General features: G+C 38.5%; 1 protein-coding gene across 1 annotated transcript; it reads right to left on the bottom strand.

Annotated features, from left to right (window-relative positions):
• Window positions 1–129: 129 nt before the first annotated feature.
• LYVE1 (lymphatic vessel endothelial hyaluronan receptor 1) lies at window positions 130–13,662 on the bottom strand. The gene is made up of 6 exons (XM_034995158.1): window positions 13,224–13,662; window positions 9,467–9,638; window positions 9,221–9,360; window positions 2,802–3,119; window positions 2,101–2,179; window positions 130–1,531 (listed from the first exon to the last, which is right to left on the bottom strand). The coding sequence occupies exons 1-6, from the start codon at window positions 13,303–13,305 to the stop codon at window positions 1,345–1,347; spliced, it is 978 nt and encodes a 325-aa protein (XP_034851049.1). The 5' UTR covers window positions 13,306–13,662; the 3' UTR covers window positions 130–1,344.
• Between the last annotated feature and the right edge of the window lie 10,385 nt (window positions 13,663–24,047).

The raw sequence follows: 24,047 nt of genomic DNA, 5'->3' as shown, positions 1-24,047 counted from the left end.
GTACTACCTGGTTTACAAATATTTGTTTTTCAACAACCAAAATTGTCCCTCTTACTTTTGCAAAAAACAGATTACTTCAGTTTTGCACGAAAGGTATAATGCATCTATGTAAATAAGAGAGCAAAGAAATTTTCTCAATACTTTTATTTTTTTGACACAAATATCTCTGCACCTTTTGGGCTCTTCTTGCTGAAAAAAGGAGAACTGGTGATACATTTGTTAATGACATTTTAAAAATGTGCTTCAGTGCATAGAGGTAATAACGTACTTTTTAAGTATGTTAATAATAAATTAAGGTTATAATGGCTGCCATGTTAGAGAAAATAATGAATAGATTAGTCTTAGTAAAAAATTAGTTTTGCAAGTAAATAAGCTAGGGATATCAAAACAGAAAAAATTAGCTTCATACATTTTACTGTATACAAGTTTTTGATAAATAACTTTCAATGATAGAATGTAATACCTTATCCAGCACCTGATATATTCAATAAATGTTTGTTAAATTTTACTGCATTTTAACACAGTAATTTTCCTCAGTAATAATTTCTCAGATAAAACTCAGATAAAAATAAAAATTTGTAAGAGATTTGTTTTGGTTCCTTGTAAAAGTGTATACTTCTAGAGAAAATAGCAGCAAGAGAAAGAAAAGAAAGTGTGTGTGTATTCAAAAAAGTGATTCCGACTCAGATTATTCAGAGGTGACTACTTTGACCCTATCTGTATTTGGAGTCCCTGCTGACAATATGCTGACAACATCCTTGGCCTCATTCTTTTTCTCTACTTATTTTGGCTTTACAGAGATCAGGTCTCAAGTCATGGGAATCTCCATGGCCTTCAGATGCTGAACTTTTCTTTCCTTCTTTTGTTCTTGCCTGGCTCAGAAGGGCGTGCCAGATGATGTATGTTACCTTTTCAGAGTGAAGAAAGGATCTGACCTGTGGAGTCAATAGAGAAAGCCTTAGTCTCGGTGGTTTCTTGGTTCTCAACTCACCTGTTCTCAGCCAACTAAGAAGCCTCTTTATAAATGTGTTCTGATTAGCTGTTTTAGGTCCCTGTGCTTTGCGAAGCTCCTTTCTCCCACAGAGATATTATTAGGACATAGCCAGGCTAGAAAGGCTGTGGGAAGCTTTGGAGGTAGGAGGATAGGATCCAGAAAGGATTGCAGTAAGAAGAAGGGAATTCCATTTGGTGAACTCCATAGTCCAAAGGTAGCCCTGAGTTGATTCCATTTAGGAACCAAGGGTGGACTTTCTTGTTTGGTTCTTCGGCCCTTTAACTTTCCCCATCTGGGGCCAGGATATGTATCAGGAAATGTGTCCTCTCATTTCTTTTTCTTCTAAACTTCTAAACTTCAGCTTCCAGGCATTGCACTGTAGTTTTGGGTGGACTCTTGGGTTCTTCTGGCTTTTTATCAGTTTTCTTTGATTCCTCATTAGGGTTGCTATCATCGGCCTTCTCCTCCTTTACTACTTTGGTTTCAATCATTTCCTTCTGCTGATTCTTGTTTGTAAAAGGAAAGGTCTTCACATACCTATAGGCATAATTATAAAATTAAAGTGAGAGATTTATTTGTAACACATACACCAATAGATAACGCTTTTTCTGTGATAGCCCGTATTAGCACAGTACATTGGATACCTTTATTTCAGAGAAATGCTAACACATGCACACTCAAATACATTAATGCATCCCCACTTCAGTGGATTCATTTAGATGAGTCTTCCTGCCTCTAGTCTTACTCCCCTCCAGTCCAGTTTGCAGGCCAGACTTGAGGCTGACCTCATAACCCTCCCACCAACAACAAAGAATTGAGAATCAAAATAAAATATATATTTTCTCCCTAGATGTCAGTCTGTTCTTTTTATCTCTTGATTCTCAAAGGGACAGCATTGACCTGTTTCTAAAGGCTGGCTGACATGCAGATGCTGAAATAATAGAAAGATTGGGTGTGGGAGGAAAGGTGAGATGAGGGAGAAAATTTACAATATAAGAAGACTATCATTTCTGTTTTGACGAGGAAAATGCTAACAACAACCCTGGAAAAACACAAGATAGGAATGTGACATAGATTATAAGACCAACAGTGTGCCACAAACCTACCTTTTGACGTAGCAAACTGCCAGACCAGCTGCAGCAGCAAAGAAGAGGAGCGCAAGCACTAGCAGAGCCGTGGGGACACCTGGAGGAAACAGAGACATGGCCTATTGGTTCTTTGTTTATACATTGTTGTGTGTTGCTCTTCTAACGATTCTTTACACCAAGCTAGACAACAGATAATGCAGGAGAAAAGCCTTCTCTCTGACCATAAAGAGGCTACTTAGAATGTTGGGCCCACATCTGCTTCTTTGCTTCTTACCTATAGAAATCCTTGGCCTTGCCTCACATGCTCTCTCTATTTTATAAATTGTAATATGACAGAGTCCATTTCCTCTCTGTGGCCTTGAGATGATATGTTTGGAGCTAATTAAGTGTAAACCCTTCCTTTTAAATAGGAAGACAAACTTTTTAATCATTTTTAATCATTTAAGGTATATATTTTTAAAAGAACTTCGATGTATTAATAGTGATTTATTTTTAAAAGTGAAGCTATTTTATATTCATGATTTTTAGTTTAATCATTAAGTTTCTTTAGAGTCCTCAAGTTCTATGGTTTTATGAAAATTGAGTTTGCATTAAGGCTTTACTTGTATTTGGCAGGTCCTGAGTGCCTAATCTGGAGACAACATGGTTTTTATGTATTGTCTGTCATACATAAACACACAAACACACACACATACAATGCAAACACAGAAAGCTTTTACCTCCAAACCCAATGGCCTCATTCTTGAATGCTGCTTTATATTCAGTATATGACTCAGTTTCTGTTTCTGTAGATATGGTGCTAGTTTCCACAAAGCCTTCTGTTACGCAAATCAATTTTCTTTTCCTTCGAGTAGAAGTGGAAGCCAGAGCAGAAGTAGGAGCAAGAGTAGGTGTAGCAGAATAAGGTGCATCAGTAGTTGAAGCTGAGTATGCACTGTCACTGACAATCATTTCTGTTGTGTACATTGCCTCTTCAGTGTTGAATATGGGGTCGTTGGTGGAGATAATTTCTGGAAGGCATGAGTTAATCCAAGTATCTGTTGGGGGAGGGAAAAATAAAGTAACAAGTAAGTACTAAAATAGTCTCCTAATTGTTCTTCCTGCCTCTAGTCTTACTCCTTTCCAGTCCCCTTACAGTGCAGCCAGAATGATCTTACAAAAATGCAAATCTAATCATATCACTTCCTTCCTTAGAATCCTTCAGTGACTGCCTCAACTGCATGGCCTATAAGGCCCCCTGTGATCTGTCCCCTGCTGACATGGCTAGCCTTATCTGATCAGTGTGTCTCTTATTCCTCCTGCCTTCTCAGATTTCTTCTGTTCTTTGATATGCTTTCTCTCATATCCAAGGCTTTGACCATGATGCTTTCTTTACCTGTAAGACTCTTTGCCCCTTCTTTACTTAGCTCTTACTTATCCTTCAAGTTGCAGATTGAATATCTCTTTATTAGGCAGACTTGATGACTAGATTGGGTCCCTAGGCATATGTTTTTGTACCTCCCTATACTTCCCTTGTCAAGGTTCTCATTGCACTGGTCTACACTGGACTGAGCTCCCTGGAAGCAGGAACCCTGTCTGTCTTGGTCATCATGGTATGTTCTCTGTGTCTAGCACATCGTTCATGCTCAATAAATATTTAATGAATAAAGAAAGGATGCAGAAGTGACAGGATGGAAGGAGTAGATGGGGAGACTGAATATACACACATGACAATATACAGTTCAGGACAAAGATCAAAAACCAGATTTCTCTGTGCTCTTCAACATAAAATTTTTTTAAGGAGGGGAGCAGAGGAGGGATATAGATTTGCTTTCCAATCTGTTGAATGTGATAGAGAGGAAACAACATTTTTTGAGCATCTTATCTGAGTCAATCATGACACTTCATTTAACAATTTTATTAAACTCTCATTTTATAGGAGGAAACTGAAGTTTAGTGAAATCGAATAACTTGCCCAAATTCACATAGCTGGTAAATGACAGATCCATGTAATATATTATAATAAGAATTTGCGTCTATTTTAAATTTCTACTTATTTCTGGCAGTAGGTAGCATCAGTTGGAATGTTAGTTAAGAAGAAAAAGTTATTCCATTCATTTTTGAAAAATACAATAAATTACCAATCAAGGTCATAGATACTACTGATAAAACATTTTGACTATACACACATTCAGTCAGAATTTTATAATATTTATTTTACTTTGAAAACATCTCTATTCAAACACACATCATCCTTGGCTTTTGCCTTGAACTTCTAGTTACATTTCTTATTCTTGAGCACATGCTAAGTTTTTCCTTCAAAAATTGAAAATTTTTTAATATCAGGAAAGAAATACTGAGCACAACATACTATGTTGGGAACTGAAAATACAGAGACATACAGCATAGTTTCAGTTTCCAGGACAGACGTATTTTGATAAAGGTAGGAGGAGATCACTGGGGATTCACAGAGGAGATGATATGGAGAATTAACATGTTTGTTCAAATATTTATTGAGCCCCAGCTCTGTGCTAAACACTGTTCCAAATGCTAAGGTCATGGTACAAAGAAGACAGAGTCCTTACATTTAAGGGGCCTACATGCTAATGGAAGGATAGATTTAAGGGGAAAAAAAAAAAGGCCAGGGGAGCCTGAGTGGCTCAGTTGGTTAAGCATCTAACTCTTGATTTCAGCTCAGGTCATGATCTCAGAGTTGTGCAATCGAGCCCCATGTAGGGATCCATGCTGGGCATGGAGTCTGCTTAGGATTCACTCTCTCCCTCTCCCTCTGCACGACCCACTGCCCCTTTCCATCTCTCTTAAAAAAAAAAAAGCCCGAAATTTTAAAGGATGATAAGTGTTAAGAAGAAAATTAAACAGGATAAAGAGTAAACCAGTAGGGGTGGGGAATGGGAAATGGATACTTTGAATAGGATGATAAGAGAAAGTGGGGAGGTGATACTTAAGCTGAGACCTAAGTGATAAAAAGTAGCCAGTCACTGAAGATCTAGGGCAAAAGCACTCCAAGTAAAGAGAACAGGAAGTTCAAGAGCCCAAAGTTGAATGAACTCAGTGTGTTTGATGTTTTAATAAAAGACCAGTGTGGCTGGAACACAGCAGTAGTTCACCTAGTATGGAAGAGGGAATAGAATATTCCAGTCAATAGGAATAGCATGACCCGAGAATCCAGAAGTTTGAAAAAGTAGTTATATCGAAAAATGACAGGGAGTACAGTGTGGCTGGAGAATGGGGTGTGTATATGATTGGGAGCATGAAAGACTGCAAGCAGGAGATGACTGGGAAGATAGCCTGGAGCCAGAGTATTGATACTCATAATTGCCATGTTAAAGCATTTGGAATTTATTTTGTAGGAGTTGAAATTTTCAACTGGGTCCACAAACCTCCCAACTGATATATAGGAGTTCTCATACATGCTCATTTTTATGTGTGAAAGGCTTCCTAGTTTACATCATATTCTCAAATAGGAAGTCACCCAAGGGCTGTGGAGCAGAGGAGTAATATAATTATCAGTGGATGCATGTGGAGGATGAAATGCAGTGTGGAGAGAGGACAATCCAGGAACAAGGAAGGAGATTACTGCAATTGCAAAGAAATAGGGGAATCTAGAAGTACCTGGAATCCTAAAACTTAGATCTTAGCGATCTCTTAGGAAAGAGTGATTTTGAACCCTGGCTACACATTGGAATCATATGGGGAGCTTTTAAAAAACACTGAGGCTCAGAACCTGACCAGGGCCTGGTATGTTATTGATGTATATTCATTACCATGGATGGTGCTACGTGGAAGTAGTATGGCTCAAGACTTAAATCCTGGCTCTTTCCCATATTGACTATGACCATAGCAAAATACACACTAAGCATCAGTTATTTCTCCTGGAAAATAGAAATGATACATTTGTGTCATTTTACTGAGGATTAATGAGATAATAAATGTGTAGGGCCTAGCATAATGTATGGGCATGATAGATAGGATCTATCTAAGAATTAGTTTCCTTTGCCTCTCTGTTCATTAAATGTAGCCAAGAGGGCCACAGTGTGAGGGAGCAACAGCATTCTGATCCTGTGATCCCTGCCGGGTTGAAGGCACACCTAGGAGTGTTAGGACCTAGCTCTCCTTCCCCTCCAAACTATGAATATAATTTCTTTAGAATGTGCCAAGTACTCTGATATTAAACACAGAGTGTGGTTGGACTCCAAGAGGAAAGATGCAAGGGTATGGGAAGGCTTCTTGAAGAGGCTGGCACTTGAGAATTGAATAAAGAGTAGCAGTTAGCTAAGTGGGGAGGATGGGCATTGTGGCAGAGGGGACAACATGAAACAGATGGTGCATGCAGAGCATTCAAAGCACTTTGGTCTGGTCTCCCAAAACCCACAAAGATAGCAATAAAAAAAGACAATTAGGATAAGGTATAGGGTCAGGTTTAGGGTTATTCTAATCCCCAGACCTCACAAGATAGCCATAAAAAAGAAAGTTACAAAAACAAAGAAACATAGGATAAGTTTAGGAGTAGTGTTCGGATAAGGGTTAGGTTAACTCTGATCCTCACAAAAACGGCAAACAGAAGCACATGAGCCTAATTTATTTCAAAATGATAATATAACCACACAGAGTTGTGAATTTTTCAAGTCACCTTTGCACATAGTTTTTTGACAGTACAACCTTAGAGGGCTATCTTCTGGGGACTGAAAGAAATGCAAAGAAATCTCAAATTTCACTCAATAGGTTCATTATTCCTAATAATGTTTGTTTTATAATTTTGAAACTATTATAGGATAAGAAAGTATATTACTATTATCTATTGGGAACTGAGATCTTCTGTGTAAGAGAAAAAAGATGCAGGTATAAAACAAACTAAGAAAAAATTTGAATTGTTAAATTTGAGTTGGAAATATCGATACAAATTCATAATTTTTAGATATATGTATGTATGTGTAAATATACACATAGCTATCCACTAAAAATACTGAGAAGCAAAGAAAATTCCAGTGGTAATGAAAATTACTTGAATCCAGATTTTGGTTTCTAATCAACATTTTCCATTACAAAGAACCTGGGCTTCTTGGAGAAATAAATGGCTGATTCCACGTCAGGGGCAGAGAGGGGACAAAGTCAGTCTGGGAAATGCTATTATTATGTTAGAAAGAAAGGAATTGCTCCAATACTAATGGAATAAAGGGCACAAAAGTCAACAAGAAGGGGCTCCTATTCACCAAATTTGGGACAATTTGAGCATCAAAAAGAATAAAAGAATAATAATTGTAAAATTGATTATAACATGTTGAACACACAGAATAAGTAAAATGTCATGTGTTCATAGTAGTGTAAGAAGGAGGGAAGAGGTGTGTGTGTGTGAGAGAGAGAGAGAGAGAGAGAGAGAGAAATTCTTATCAAAGAATCCCAGCTAACAAATGTAGAAGGAAGATTTAGAAAGTCACCATCTTGTAGCCCTACATATAATAACTGGTCCCAGCAAATATTACCAATGGCTGCTTAAACTACTAGGTACAAGATAGTTCAAGCCAGAATATTTGCATGGTGCCACAATATCAGTGTAGATTACCTACTCATTGCAAGGGGAAAAACGTATATTTATGAGTTCATTTAGAGAGGTCTGGCATCTTATTCAAATGATCAAAATTAGCATATTAATAATGGGACATACTGACATTAAGTGCCTTTTGTTGAGAAGCGATCTAAAGTACATGGTATCATCTATGAAGTCTTTTTTTTTTTATTATTATCGGTTAGCCACTGTATAGTACATCATTAGTTTTTGATGTAGTCTTTTTGCAAAAAATATTGAACAAGAGTTGAATCAAGCCTCTAGATCTAACTTTGATTATACAGGAAATATAGGGGATGGAAGTACAAGTTAAATGAAACCACAAGGAAACACACAAATCCAAGTCCTCTTCCTTTGATCCCATTTTATGAAGTCCAGAGGGCTGGGTGTCATATCACCACACTGACAGCTGGGAGGAAGGCCAGAAAGTTACAATACCTGGTCATTTGACAGGCATGGGCTAGCTATGAGATATATAGGCATGTGAACCACCAATTCCCCAGCCAAAAGTGGTGGGCAGAAGAGGCAGAGGAGAGGAGGATGATGGTAAAACAAATGTTGGAAGAAGCTTTATGTTCCAGTATTGACTCTGCGACCAACTGAACAAGCCAAACCTCCAATCTGAACTATCATTTCATCCATGAAATGAGGAAAGAGGACAAAGTGTCTTTCGGGTCTCTTTTTAGGTCAAAGCCTCCTGATTCATAGAATTGCTTGGACCCTATGTTGCTTTTGGGCAACACAGTGTTGCTAGTGCACATTTATTTCTTGGATCTTAGAGTATGACTTTGGAATCTATCCTTGTATGTGACCACTTAGCTGTCTGACCTTTGGAAGGTCAGATTTATGAGTATGTGTGAAGAATAATAAATCAGCAGAGGTTCTTATGATAAACTGAGAGCAAGTATTTAGTGAAAGAAAAACTTCCTGAGATATTCCTTAGGTAAAGCACTTGGGATAAAATGGTTGTGGTCTCCAAGCAAGGTTAAAAGAACAACTGTGTGACCATGAGCAAACCAATTCTATTTTCTAGCTTTAACTCCTTCCTTCATAAAATGATCTTATCCTTGAAGATGTCAAGTGTAGCATCTGAATTTCTTCTCCTCAAAAAAAAAATGAAGGTTAAGGGAAAGAGCATGGTTTGAGAGTTAGACCTCTGTTAAAATCTTTGTAGTAGTGAGAACTTAGACAAATGTACTTATATCCTCTGAGCTAAATTTTCCCCTCTACAAAATGAGGGTGACAAAATGTATCTCAGAAAAAGATTGTCAGGGTTCAGTGTGATAACTCAGTACATTGCTTTGTCTATAGTGGATATTTCCTTACTTTATAAGATGGAGGGGCATGGGTAATGGAGCCTCCTGGGATGCCCTCTCCCTATATTGCCATTTAGTCATATTTTCCCTAAGTTTTTTCTCTGAGGGGCACATGGCCACCTCTAGCCCGGTCACAGAGGTATTCTTGGGAGTACAAAATGACCATCACCATGATTTCTTCTACTGCTGCCCAGGGTTACTCTTCTTAGATGGATCATAGAACCAGAGAAAACATGGAGAGGCTGTAGATCTGACTTACCAGATGAGTTGTAACAGTAGGCCAAGAACCTTTTGCTGACTGAATTTCTCCAAACCAGGACACCTGTCCCATTCTTCCCACACTTGGGGTTTGGGAGAATCCGAGGGATGACCAAGAACTTATCTGCAACCCATCCATAGCTATAACAGAATATACATTATTTGAATGGATACATTTATTTCTATTGCTGAACAAGAACACAACGCTGAAAGAACTCCAGCAGTATTTATTCTAGTTGTTTCTCACCTGCAAGTCTCAAAGCCAAACCTCCATGCTGCTTCAACCTGGTCTTTGCTGGCCAAAGTTAGTCCCATCAGCCTACAGGCCTCCTGGGCTTCTGCAAAATTCAGCTGCTGGGCTGTCTTTTTGTTCACAAGGGTGACCCCCACAATTCTGCATGGCCCTGAGGTGGAAAGTTCTGGAAAGGAATCACAGAAGTCCTCAATTTGCTGCTGTCCTTGTTCCCAGCCTGTAGGCTGTTCTTCCTAGTAGAACATTATTGTCTTGATATAGCAGTGTGGTCCTTGTGACTGGGATTGAAGTTTAGAAATAACAGAACACAGGCCAGGCATTTCCCACGAGGACATTCCTCTGGGTTAGCTGGGTCCTTGCTCCTGTCCAAGCTGTAACTCTCATCAGATCTGAGTCTATTATGCCCTGCTGCATTAAAGTGCCTCATTGCTTATGTGGAGGCTTTGGCTACCAGTTCCTGGGGTTGGGTCTAAGTGATGCAGTTGCTGCAAACCTTTTTGGAGTCTATAAAATGAAAGGTCTGAGACTTTGAGAAAGATAAAATTCAGGGCTGTGGTTAATAGAATAGTTAACAATACTCCAAACCAATGTGGCTTGGGAACACCACTATTTCTGAGATGGGCTGAAAAATGTTGCACTTGGTATAACGGAGTGTGAGCTTTCTCAGTCCCAGGTCTTCTCTGACCATTGGGGGGCAGGCTTACTCAGAAGTTCCTGGAGGAACTGGGCAGTGAACCTTGCATGGCAAAGAAACTAAATGAAGTTGAGTTTTAGAGTCAGACCTATATTTAAATCTGGCCTATGTCACTTGCTAGCTCTGTGATCTTAGGCTAGTTACTTCATCTCTTTGAGACTCAGTTTCCTTATTTATAAAATTGAGAAAGTAACAGTATCTATTGTATAGGGTAGTGAGAGTTGAAAGAGTGAATTCAAATAAAAATGCTTAGGATAGTGCCTGCCGCATAATAGATGCTCAGTAAATCATAAATAACATCATATGTTATCTTCAAAGCTTTTTGGCTTTAGTCAGCTAATGGCTGATCTCCCTAGGGAAGCTGAGGCAGTTGAACAGATATGTTGTGAATATATTTTACTCAAAAGTTAATGAATCCAAGAATTCTTTTGATCCCCTGTCTTGGTTCTGGGATTTATAGACCTGTATGAAATTGCAAAGTTGTATTGCATTCAGGTACATTATTCCTATTGGGCTTTATCCACAAAAGTCCTTAAGAGGACATTACAATCTTCCAAGAAGTTGCTTGTACACAGATCTGTGCATTGGATGCCCAGTCAAATGCTTTGACCACTTTCTATGTTGGTATTTAAAGTTTCTCCTTGCAGGGGCACCTGGTGGCTCAGTTGTTAAGCATCTGCCTTTGGCTCAGGTCATGATCCCAGGGTCCTGGGATCCTAGCCCCGTGTCGGGCTCTCTGCTCAGTGGGAAGCCTGCTTCTCCCTCTCCCTATCCCACTCCCCCTGCTTGTGTCCCCTCTCTTGCTGTCTCTCTCTCTCTGACAAATAAATAAATAGAATCTTAAAAAAATAATAAAGTTTCTCCTACAAACATGAAAGGAACATTTCCAAGTCTTCCATTGACCTTGCTATGCTCTGGAGCAGGGGGTGGGAAGAGGGGATATGTATATGATATACAATATTTTTTTTAATGTTAGTCATCATACAGTATACGATGTACAATATTTGTAGATGGCCTTATTTGCTTCCAGACCTTGCTTTCACCAAAAGAGAAACTAGAGAGCCAACACCCCAATATGAGTGTTTGTGACAAAACAGCCTTTTATGACTATATGCACTTATACTAATACCTATACCAATGCTGATACTAATACTAATGCTAGTATTAATTCTAACATCTGTCATCTGTTTATACTACTCTGTACCAAACCCTGTCTCCTTTAATAGAAAGTGGAGGCTCAGGAAGATTAAGTAACTTTCCCAAGTCCAAGGATATAGAGCAAGGATATAGGGCAGATTGGGGGCACAAACCCAATTATGACTGACTCTGAAACCCCAGTTCTTAACTAGGACGCTATTCTGCTTCCCACTGTATTATGGGGGAGATGAACACACACACACACACACACACACACTATACTACTAGAACTGGACTCTCCAAACACACATTTGTCCTGGAATTTGGCTGATTTAGTCCATGAGCTTGCTATTGCTCAAATTTCATGGCTGCTTCTTTGGGAATACCTGCAAAAAAGGTTTATTAATTACACTATAAAGTAGTCTTGCTACTTTTTCATCAAAACTCATTTATACCTTAAAAGTTATTATTTAGAATAATGATAGACCTATTCTGGGTAATAGACCTAGCCTTGATTATTTCATCTGTTATTAATTGACTCTGGGATCTTGGGCAAGTTAGTGTTAAATGGAGATGGTTATATGTTCTTCACAGAATTTTTGTCAGAATAGATAATTTGTACCTAGCAGGGGCTGGGTCCATCATAGGTAGTCAACAAGTAGTAGTCATTTTTATGCTTTCCTATTTCATTTAAAGACAAAAAGAGGGAGCTGGAATCTAAGAGCTACTCCACTAATCTCTTCCTTAAGATTTTTTTAGGAAAATACCGTATGCTTAGGATCAGACAGAGCCGAATTCAAACCAATATTTACCATTTATATGGCATTAGGCAAGTCACTTGGCTTTACTTGAGCCTTACTTGAGCCTATTTCTTCATCTATAAAATGTCTTCTTGAGAAGATTAAATGAAATTTATATATTACATATATTACATACATAAAAATTATATGTAATATACAGTTTAATTTCCTTAGGAAATTTTTGCCATCATCAGAGATGGTCTAAAGAACAGTTTTCAAAAGTTTGAGTAATGGCAGCATTGTGGGAAAAAGTGAATAGTATCCCCAGGGGAATTTCAAAGAGGACAAAACTTATTTGAGAGTAACAGTTCTGGTATTTGAAAAAAAATCAATTATATAACTGTAGCTTCTCATAAAATTAAATGCAACAATAAATGAATCAAATCAGGATATCTGATTCCAAAATATTTTATATTACAGAACATCTTCCAGCATAGGAACACAAAATTTTCCTTTTAAAGTGCTCAAATTTTCATTTGCCTGGAGCTGTAATTGAGTGATTTGTGGTTACAGTTTTTTTTGCCTACATTGCAGAATGAGGTTACTCCTTAGGCATCTCAAAAGCCCAGAAATCACTTAAAGTCATTCCATTGGTAGGGAGCTAATGACTAATTTTCAAGCCTACATTTTCACAGTTTTTTCTTCTCAGTTAATTGGCTGTTTACTTCATATTAAAAACATATATGGTAGTATAGTAAAATTGAAATTAAAATAATTATGCTGACACTTCCAAAAATATAAAACAGGTCAATATTTAGTGAAAGTTGGCTGTTTCCCCCAAGCTTAAAATTCATTACAGTCATGGTTTGTTTCTGCAATGAAACACTTTTAAAAACAAATGATCTCTCCTCAATGTTTTGATTCAAGATATTCCCATTAAAAAAAAATTCCATAACCAAAAATGAAAGTTAAGATAACATAAAGATAAATGTGTATCACTTTGGTGAAGTCGACAATATGGTGAAAACATTTCTGGCAGAGCAATCCTACCACCTAGATCTTCTGTTGACATTGAGGATAACCCCTACTCCCAACAATCCACAGTTAAGAATTAGGTAGGTTTAGGACAGTTTGCAAGATCTTGCCTTGCCGCAGGTTGGAAATCTGGTAAGAAACCTACCTTCTACACGGAGAGATGTGACCAGGAGCCTTGTGGTCCAGATGGAGGCAAGAAGCAACACCAGGCTGAAGCATTTGGCCATTATGCCAACCCCTTCTCAGCCAGAGAAACACCCTGGATGGTCACTGGCAGTAACAGAGGCAGATAATCACCAGTCTGGAGGAGACTTCTGGAAATATATTGGAGCCCCACTGCTCCACTTCATAACTGAGACATCCGGATTTCCCTGCTTTCAAGCTTCTGACTTGTCAAGGTCACTGGGGGAAATGAGTGACGTCCCTTAAATGCCCAGGCTGTACTTTGTGGATTGCTTTCTGGAAAATTTAGCTAATGCTGACTCAGAAAACACATGAATGAGGAAGGCAGATAGCACAGCATGAACTGCTGGAGGTTTCCCCAATTCCCATATTCCCTGCCACCTTCCGCTTCCCTCACTAGCTCATTCTCACACAGTTCATTGTTATTACGTGTGGAGCCTATTCATTTATTTACTCGTAGGAATGTCCATCTCTAAAGGAGACTGAGCATGGGTTTTCCTCCCACAGTCAGTGATTTTTTTTTTTTCTCCAGCTGCTTATCTTATGATCTGGGGAGGAATGATGCTAAAGCTCATGAAAGCAAGTGCCCATTTAAGTACTGAGTACAGGGTGTTTATGCCTCCCTTTTCTTTTATACACTTGAAATTTCTACACCACTGCAAGTGATTCTTTCTTCAAAGAAACAAGACCTACAATTCATATTTAGAAAACACAACTGGGGGACAATTCATGAAATTTTAGTCATTTTTCACTTTACAAAAGGATTTTTGACTTTATAATAGGGATCACCACAGGGGTCCTTTATATAATAACTCTCTAATAACTTCTCTTGTATTCTGGTAGACCAAAATTCAATTTAGATTTCCTCTTCTTCTTTGATGAATGTGAGGTTTATCTGTACTATATATGAGCAGACCGCACTCTGGTATCCCAGCTAGATATTCAGTGGTTTGTCTTCCATGGCAATTTTGGAATTCTGGCTTGTGAAATAATGCCTTGAGCAATGGTTTATGAGTTTTCTCCAAAATGAATGTCATTTATAGGAATGGTGTATGGATAACAATTTCTTTTCTGTACAAGTGGTATCAGTCATAAAATTAGATATCTGTACAGAAAATACCAGTAATGAAAGAAGAATTTGCTCTGCACCTAGGTAACTTGTAAGAGACCAGGGGATAACTCTTAAGTAACTCTAATATTTAAATATCTGTAGACCTCATTACTTGGGTGAGCACAAGCCCCAGGCTACAGGTACCTCAGAAACATATGTGATTCTATCACCATGGAACCAGGTAGACAAGAAGGCAGGAATCAGGGGCGCCTGGGTGGCTCAGTTGTTACGCGTCTGCCTTTGGCTCAGGTCATGATCCCGGGATCCTGGGATCGAGCCCCGCATCGGGCTCTCTGCTAGGCAGGAAGCCTGCTTCTCCCTTTCCGACTCCCCCTGCTTGTGTTCCCTCTCTCGCTGTCTCTCTCTCTGTCAAATAAATAAATAAAATCTTTAAAAAAAAAAGAAGGCAGGAATCATGTCTTTTTCATCATTATCCTTAAAGCCTAGCACCATGGCCAAAAGAAAGTTAGCCTTCAAGTATTTGCTAAAGTATTTCAAAAAGAAAGAAGGAAGGAAGACAGGAAGGGAAAAATGAATCATGGAAGGCAAGGACCTAAATTCTGGAAACAAATTTCTAGAAGGGGAATTATTAGATAAAGGGAGTCTGCACCACGGTGCTGGTGCTTAATAATGAGTTCCTGGAAGAGGAAACAATCTTATTTGATCTGTTCAAAGTTTCTACTTCTTCTTGCTTGTTTTGGTAGGTTATTTTTTGGATATCCATATTGAGAGAAGTTAAGCCACCATTGGAATGTGAGAATGCTTGATGGGAACTTGTTGCCTCTTTTGTTAAATGTGAATATTCTCAGTCTTCAGTTGTAGCCCTCTCACGCCAGGCAAGTTTCTGAAGAGTTAGTTGCCAGAAGCTAAAAGCTAAACTGGAGAGCTATAAAGAAAGTATTGCCAGTTAATTTTTCTTCACTGTTTTGAGAAACAGTGTTTAGGATATGGAAAAAAAACCCCAAAACCCACCAGCACTATCCACTTCTGAAATAACAGCTCATGTTTAATGTCCATCAAGGAGGGCACGGGATGTAATGGGCACTGGGTATTATATAAGACTGATGAATCACTGAACTCTACCTCTGAAACTAATAATATGCTATATGTTAATTAATTGAATTTAAATTTAAAAAAAGAAAAAATAAAGTAGCAATCTGCCCTAGTAAATAAATAAATAAAATAAAATAATAGCTCATGGTATAATCAAGGAGAATCAACAATTAAAGAAAAAAATTTGTAGAATTAGAAGGGAAATTTGAAAAGTTACATGAAATGAACAGCAATGAAGTTGCAAAGGAAAGTAGGAAACAGAATATCCAGACCCATTTTCTTTTTTTAATTTGTTTTTTAAATTCTACTATAATATACAATGTTATATTAGTTTTGGATATACAATATAGTGATTCAACACTTCCATGCTTTACTTAGTGCTCATCACAATAAGTGTACCTCTTAATCTCCATCACCTATTTCACTCATTCCCTACTCACCTCCTCTGTGGTTACCGTCAGTTTGTTCTCTATATTTAAGAGTCTGTTTTTTTTTTAAATCTTTTTTTCTTTGTTCATTTGTTTTGCTTCTTAAATTAGACATGAGTCAAACCAAATGGTGTCTTTCTCTGACTGACTTGTTTCATTTGGCATTATACCCTTTAGATCCATCCATGTTGTTGCAAATGGCAAGATTTTGTTCTTTTTTATGGCGGAGTGATACACCATATCTTCTTTATCCATTCATCTATTGATGGGCACTTGGGCTGCTTCTATAATTTGGCTGTTGTAAATAATGCTGTAAACATAGGTGTGCTTATATCCTTTTGAATTAGGGTTTTTGTATTCTTTGGGTAAATCCAGTAGTGCAATTACTGGATTGTAGGGTAGTTCTGTTTTTAATTTTTTGAGGAATCTCCATACTGTTTTCCAGGGTGGCTACACCAGTTTGTATTCCCACCAACAGTGTAGGGGGGTTCCTTTTCCCCCCATCCTCACCAATACTTGTGTTTCTTGTGTTTTTGATTTTAGGCATTCTGGCAGGTGTGAGGTGATATCTCATTGTCATTTGATTTGCATCTCCCTGATGATGAGTGATGTTGAGCATCTTTTCATGTGTCTGTTGACCATCTTTGTATGTCTTTTTCAGAGAAATGTCTGTTCATGTCTTCTGTCCATTATTTAATTGGATTATTTGTTTGGGGTGTTTGTTTGTTTGTTTGTTTTGGTTTTGAGTTGTATAACTTCTTTATATATTTTGGATACTAACCATTTAGTGGATATATCATTTGCAGATATCTTCTCCCATTCCATAGGAGTAGGTTGTCTTTAGTTTTGTTATTTCCTTTGCTGTGCAGAAGCTTTATATTTTGATGAAGTCCCAATAGCTTATTTTTGCTTTTATTTCCCTTATCTCAGGAGACATATCTAGAAAAATATCGCTACCACCAATGTCAAAAAAATTATTGCCTGTGTTCTCTTCAAGGATTTTTATGGTTTCAGGTCTCACATTTAGGTCTTTAATCCATTTTGAGTTTATTTTTGTGTATGGTGTAAGAAGGTGGTCTAATTTCATTCTTTTGCATATAGCTGTCCTGTTTTCCCAACACAATTTACTGAAGACTGTCTTTTTCCTGTTGTATATTCTTGTCTCCTTTGTTGTAGATTAATTGACCATATAATTGTGGGTTTATTTCTGGGCTGTCTATTCTGTTCTATTGATCTATTCTGTTCTATTGTGTCTGTTTTTGTGCCAGTATCATACTGCTTTGATTACTACAGCTTTGTAGTATACCTTGAAATCTGGGATTATGATACCTCCAATTTTTTTCTTTTTCAAGATTGCTCTGGCTATTTGGGGTCTTTGGGGGTTCCATACAAATTTTAGGATTATTTGTTCTAGTTCTGTGAAAAATGCTGTTGGTTTATTATTATTATTTTTATGTTAGTCACCATACTGTTGGTTTTTTTTTTTTTTTTTTTGAAGATTTTATTTATTTATTTGACAGAGAGAGACACCGAGAGAGAGGGAACACAAGCAGGGGGAGGGGTAGAGGGAGCAGCAGACTCACTGTTGAGCAGGGAGCCCTATTGGGGCTCAATCCCAGGACCCTGGGATCATGACCTGAGCTGAAGGCAGATGCTTAACGACTGAGCACCCAGGAGCCCCAACCATACTGTTGGTGTTTTGATAGGGATTGCATTAAATCTGTAGATTGCTCTAGGTGGTTTGGTCATTTAACAATATTTGTTCTCCCAATCCGTGAGCATAGAATGTCTTTTCATTTCTTGTGTTGTCTTCAATTTCTTTCATCAGTGTGTTATGGTTTTCAAACAGGTCTTTAACCTCCTTGATAATGCTTATTCCTAGGTATTTTATTATTTTTGGTGCAATTGTAAATGGTACTTTTCTCTCTCTGCTGCTTATTAGTGTATAAAAATGCAACAGATTTCTATATATTGATTTTGTACCCTGTGACTTTACTGAATTCACTTATCTGTTCTAGTGGTTTTTTGGTGGAGTCTTAGGGTTTTCTGTATATAGTATGTCATCTGCAAATAGTGGAAGTTTTACTTCTTCCTTACTGATTTGAATTACTTTTGTGTCTTTTTCTTGGTTGATTGCTATGACTAGGACTTCCAGTACTATGTTGAATAAAAGAGGTGAGAGATGACATCCTTGTCTTGTTCTTGATCCTAGGGGAAAAGCTTTCAGTTTTTCACCATTGAGTATGGTGTTAGCTGTGAGTTTTTCATATATGGCCTTTATTGTGTTGAAGTATATTCCCTCTAAACCTACTTTGTTGAGGGTTTTTATCATGAATGGATGTTTACTTTGTCAATTGCTTTTTCTGCATCTATTGAAATGATCATATGGTTTATATCCTTTCTTTTCTTGATGTGATGGTATCACATTGATTCATTTGCAAATATTGAACCACCCTTGCATCCTGGGAATAAATCCTACTTGTTTGTGGTGAGTGATTTTGTTAATATGTTGTTGGATTTGATTTATTAATACTTTGTTGAGGATTTTTGCATCTATGTTCATCAGAGATATTGGCCTGTAGTTCTCTTTTTTTGTGGTGTCCTTAAAATTTTTTTTATTTTTAAAAATTTTAAGAAGATTTTATTTATTTATTTGACAGAGAGAGACACAGTGAGAGAGGGAACACAAGCAGGGGGAGTGGGAGAGGGAGAAGCAGGCTTCCCGCCGAGCAGGGAGCCCAATGCGGGGCTTGAACCCAGGACCCTGGGATCATGACCCGAGCCAAAGGCAGACGCTTAACAACTGAGCCACCCAGGCACCCCATTTTGTGGTGTCTTTTATCTGGTTTTGGTATCAGAGTAATGTTGGCCTCATAGAATGAATTTGGAAATTCTCCTTCTTCTTCTATTTTTTGGAATAGTTTGAGAAAAATAAGTATTAATTTTTCTTTAAATGTTCTGTAGAATTTTCCCGTGGAAATTTGGGAAAATCTGGCCCTGGACTTTTTGTTGTTGTTGTTGGGAGTATTTTGATTACTGATTCAGTATCTTTGCTGGTATTTGATCTGTTCAAATTTTCTACATCTTCCTGATTTAGTTTTGGTAGGTTATATATTTTCTAGGAATTTATCCATTTCTTCTAGTTTGTCCAATTTATTGGCATATAATTTTTCATAATATTCTCTTATAATCTTTTGTATGTCTGAGGAGTTGGTTGTTTTTTCTCCTCTTTTTTTTTTCAAATTTTGATTTAAATTCTAGTTAGTTAACATATAATGTAATATTGGTTTCAGGAGTAGAATTTAGCAGTTCATCACTTACATATAACACCAGTGCTCATCATAACAAGTGCCCTCCTTAATTACCCATCACTCATTTAGCCCATCTCCCACCCACCTCTCTCCACCAACCCTCAGTTTGTTCTCTATCATTAAGAGTCTCTTATGGTTTGTTTCCCTCTCTCTTATTTTTTTTCCTTCTCCAATGTTCATCTGTTTTGTTTCTTAAATTCCACATATGAGTGAAATCATATTATTTCTCCTCTTTCATTTCTGATTTTGAGTCCTCTCTCTCTCTGAGCCTGGCTACTAATCTATTAATTTTGTTGATCTTCTCAAAGAACAACACCCTTTTACTATCTCAGAATTCTGTAGGTCAGAAGTCTGGCTGGGCTCAACTGGGTTCTCTGCTATGGGTCTCACAAAATTAAAATCAATGTGTAGGCAGTGGTGTGCTCTTACCTGGAGGCCCTTCGGAACAATCCACTTTCTTGCTCATTCAGGATGGTGGCAGAATTCATTTCCTTGAGGCTGTAGGAATGAGGTCCTTGTTTTCTTGCTGGCTGTCAACTGGGGTCTATTCTCTGCTCCAAAAGGCTGCCTGCTTCTCTTTTCACGTAGCTCACTCTATTTTCAAAGCAGCAATGACATTTTGGGTCCTTCTCACACCTCTAATCTCTCTGACTTCTACTTCTACCATTAGCTAGAGAAAGCTCTCTGCTTTTTTTTAAATTGTTATGTTAATCACCATATGTTACATCATTAGTTTTTGATGAAAGCTCTCTGCTTTTAAGGGCTGCTGTGATTACATTGGGCCCACTGAGATGATTTCCCTATTTTAAGGTCAGCTTTACCATATAACATAACAGTAGTAATATTTCATATTCAAAGGTTTCAGGGATTGGGGTGGGACATCTTGGGGGGTGTATTTTAGAAATTCTTCCTACTACAATTACTTACCTTTGATTAGATCTTGATTCTGCTTTCTGGGAGAAACTCCCGTGTCCCATGTGTCCACTGATTCTGTAGCCCTTCATTGTATACAATCTTCCTTGGCCACATTTGAAGTAGGATTTAAGGAGTATGCCCTCCTGGGGGGTAACACAGCTTTTGCAGTCTGCCTTCTCTTGGTATAAAGCTGAAGATCCCAAAAGTTGTTTTCTAATTTGAACAGTTGAACTTTTTCATCTTGGCTCATGTTTCTTTGTAAATACAATTCCCTCAGAAACCCAGATTTCTGACCTATTTGCTTCCATTTGATTCCGTTGCCAATAACCATACCCCAAATCCTTTCCCAGTCATAATTAGCAAGATGCATTTCTTTGTTTTCTCACTCCATTCCTCTCTCTCTTTCTCTAATGGTGCCTACACTGAGTTCATGTGAAACCACAGATGGAAGGGCCATATCCTTAATCTGGTCTTTGCCATATGCTGAGTTGATCTGAGTTCAACTGAAAAATTTTATTGGTTCTTTCCCACTGAAAGCTCTTTTTATTCTTACTGTTTGGAGTTTAGAAACAGTCAGGCTTTCTAAGCCTTCAGTCTGAACCCTCTGTATATTTTTCTTTCTACTTCCAAATAGCCAATTCTTTCCCAAGTGCTTCTTTTTCTTACAATATCTTGCCAAAGGCAGCCAATAAAGCCTCACATGGATTTATTCCAGCCACTTCTCCTAGGGCTATAGGCTGCCCATGGGCTGCCTTTCAAATTATCATGGGTAACCCTTTGCCAAATATTTTTGTTTTACTCACTACGTGAGTCACCATATTTCTAGCTCCTGAAATTAGTTTTCTTGTTTTCTGCTGCTTGACTGCTAAGCCAGTGTCTTATATTTTGAAATTGAAGCACCACCTTTGTGGTTCAAATCTATGCATTAATCAAAGTAGGCTAACTGCTATAACAAATATTCCTGAATTTCAGTGGTCTGATACACTGAAATTTTATTTCTTGCTCATGTCACAGCTGAATTCTGTGAGTGCCCATTCAAAGATCCAGCTTCCATCTTCTCAGGCCTCAGGTCCTCAACTAAATCCTCTGATTTTGGTAAGAAGAGGGGAAATAAAGACAGTGTGAAATATTGGGCAGGAGAGTCGTTTTTAGGACATTACTTTCTGAAAGGTCTACATTCCCCTACATCTAGCTGCGAGAAAGATTGAAAAATATATGTATTGCATGGAGCACTGGGTGTTATACACAAACAATGAATCATGGAACACCAAATCAAAAACTAATGATGTACTGTATGGTGACTAACATAATAAAAAAATTTTAAAGAAAGACTGAAAAATATAGTCTAGCTGTGGAAATCATGTTGGTGAAAATTCAGCAGTCTCTAGCACAGCAAAAATGTATTAATTTTAAAAATTAAAAGAGACAAAAAAACATACTCTTAAATACAGAGAATAAACTGGTGGTGACTAGAAGGGAGGTGGGTGGGGGGATGGGTGAAATAGGTAAAGGGGATTAAGAGGACACTATTTTGTATAAGTACCACACGCTAACCCATTACGCCACTGGAGCTCCAAGAGGAGACTATTTTGATGAGCACTGAGAAATCTATAGAATTGTTGAATCAGGGGCACCTGGGTGGTGCAGTAGGCTGACTATCCTACTCTTGGTTTTGGCTCAGGTTGTGATCTCAGGGTTGTGAGATCAAGCCCCACGTTGGGCTCTGTGCTCAGGGGGGAGTGTGCTTGAGGTTCTCTCTCACTCTCCCTTTACCCTTCCCACTCATGCTGTTTTCTCTCTCTAAAATAAATGAAATATTAAAAAAAAAAGAAAAAGAATTGTTGAATCATTATATTATACAACTGAAAAAAAATTGTAAGCTGAGAAGGTGGAGGAAACTAAGATCAGGAATGAAGAAGAAAGAGAGGAAACAATCCAACCCCTAAGAGGTAGCCCATAGTACAGTGACCCAAGGGCTGGGGACTTTTGGCTTGGTTCTGGGAAGCACTAATATCTAAGGGGATCTAATTCAGAGTTGGGGCAAGATTGTGGCTTAGCTCCATAAAATGAGGAGGCATTTGGCTACTGCCAATGGTTTGGAAATGTGCTTTTATTTTCAAACTCAGGTATGTGACACTCTATAGTTCAATGCTAGCACACCTGTGTGAGGTTTAACAACATTAGGAACTGACAGCCAGTGATAAACAAATCCAGTATCTCCCTCTCCATTTACTCTGCCAGGCTGTACACAGAGAATGATATATATGGATTTTGTGGCAGTCAGAAAGTGAAGGCCCTTTAAGGAGGTGATATCAACAACAACACAAACTACACATCACTGAAACTCAAGATAAGCACCCAGAGTCCTAGGGCTAAGCAGAAATGTCAGACTTCAGAGGCATTTTGAGGGGAACTTTTATTTTAGATCAATATCACTGTTGGAAAGACAGGGTCCATTTCTCTCCATTTCACTGCTGCTTTAGTAACATTCCACCTGCTTCAGATCAAACTTTGCTTTTCAGAAAAGAAATGCTGATGAGTACTTTTTTCAGGAATGCCCTTGGAAATGTGGTTACTGTTACAGTTCTTCTTTTCTTCAACCTCTCTTACAGAGTACTTTGGGTGAGGGCCTATGTCTGGAAGCACTCTTGCAGGCTTTTCTGTGGAGCAGCGGGAGGTTCAGGAGCTCACTGTAGCTGTTCTCCTGCCTTTGTTTTAATTGGTAACAAAGGTGGGAACCCTGTAGCCAAGGGGACAGTGAGCCAGCTCAACCTCGTCCTTCTTTAAGGGAGGCTGAGACTGGACATTGCCTGTATAGAGTCCTGCTCCACAGCTACTGTCTCTAGAGCTCCATTTACATCCTGCCTGTGACTCTGAAGGCCTAAAAGATTTTTCAGTGTGTCCAGACCCCTGGTACATCAGGGAAAACCATCCTTCCAGGCCCCCAAAGTCCCTCTGCCTTGATCTGCACCTCTTTACCTTAATGGCACATTCTTGCTCAACCCTGGCTTGGGCTTCACTCACAGTGGTTTTCCAGCCACTGTAAAGGATGCCCCCCCACCCCACCTTAAAAAGGATGCCCCCCCAGCCCCACCTGTTTTACAGTAGGGCTGATCTAGGTGGGTCTTTCTGAAAGGAGTGGTTGCATCAAGCCCAGTCCTTGAGCTTGGAAATGGTGTTTCCAGTTAGGTCTCATTTCTGCTCTTTCCCAGAGTAGACTGAAAAATAATAGAATAAGTTGAGACTAATAAAGATATTTTTCTTATTGAGATAGTGGCAGTGATGGTACTGGGACTGGGAAGTGTGCAAAATGTCAGCTGTCTCTAGGCTGCTCTCTACCACCTTGAATTCTCACTTGTTCTTTTGACCAGCATTTAATGATACCCTCCCATGTATCAGCCACCATGCTAGGTACTTACCCCAGAGAATGGGTAAGATATTGTTCTTGTCTTTGAGGAAAATAGTAGGGGAGATAGAAACACAAAAAAGTTATTGTGATATACTGTCACAATTGTCAATAATTAAGATGTTTAAAAAGTGTCAGAAAGTACAGAAGAGGGTGTGACCTATTATGTGGGGTATGGTAGGGAGTTGGAGCGAGGTCATCAAAGCTTGTATGGAGGGGATAATTTTTGCACTTGGTTCTGAAGAGTAACCAGTAGAAAAGAGGAGAATGGCAGAAGAAAAACTGGTGAGTAGAGGAACAGAACTATGAGAAAATGATTTAGTCTGGGAACCAGAAATAATCTGGAGTGGTTGGAGGGCTACTTGGGGAAGTGGGACTGAAATGTAAGGCATGCAGTTAGGAGACCACTGGAAAAGGCAATTTTGTGCAGGGGCCAGTCTGTATGGATTTGAGTTCCAGGCCCATAATTTACTAACTGGATGTACTTGGCAAGTTGTGTTTTTGTGCTTCAGTTTCCTTATCTGAAAATGAGGAGATTAGTACGCACCTCATAGGTTTTTCC

This window comes from Mirounga leonina, unplaced genomic scaffold (assembly GCF_011800145.1).
Source record: "Mirounga leonina isolate KUSES-001 unplaced genomic scaffold, KU_Mleo_1.0 Mir_92, whole genome shotgun sequence".
Lineage (NCBI taxonomy): Eukaryota > Metazoa > Chordata > Mammalia > Carnivora > Phocidae > Mirounga > Mirounga leonina.
Note: the sequence above shows the minus strand (reverse complement) of the source record. Positions and strands in the feature narration are given on the sequence as shown.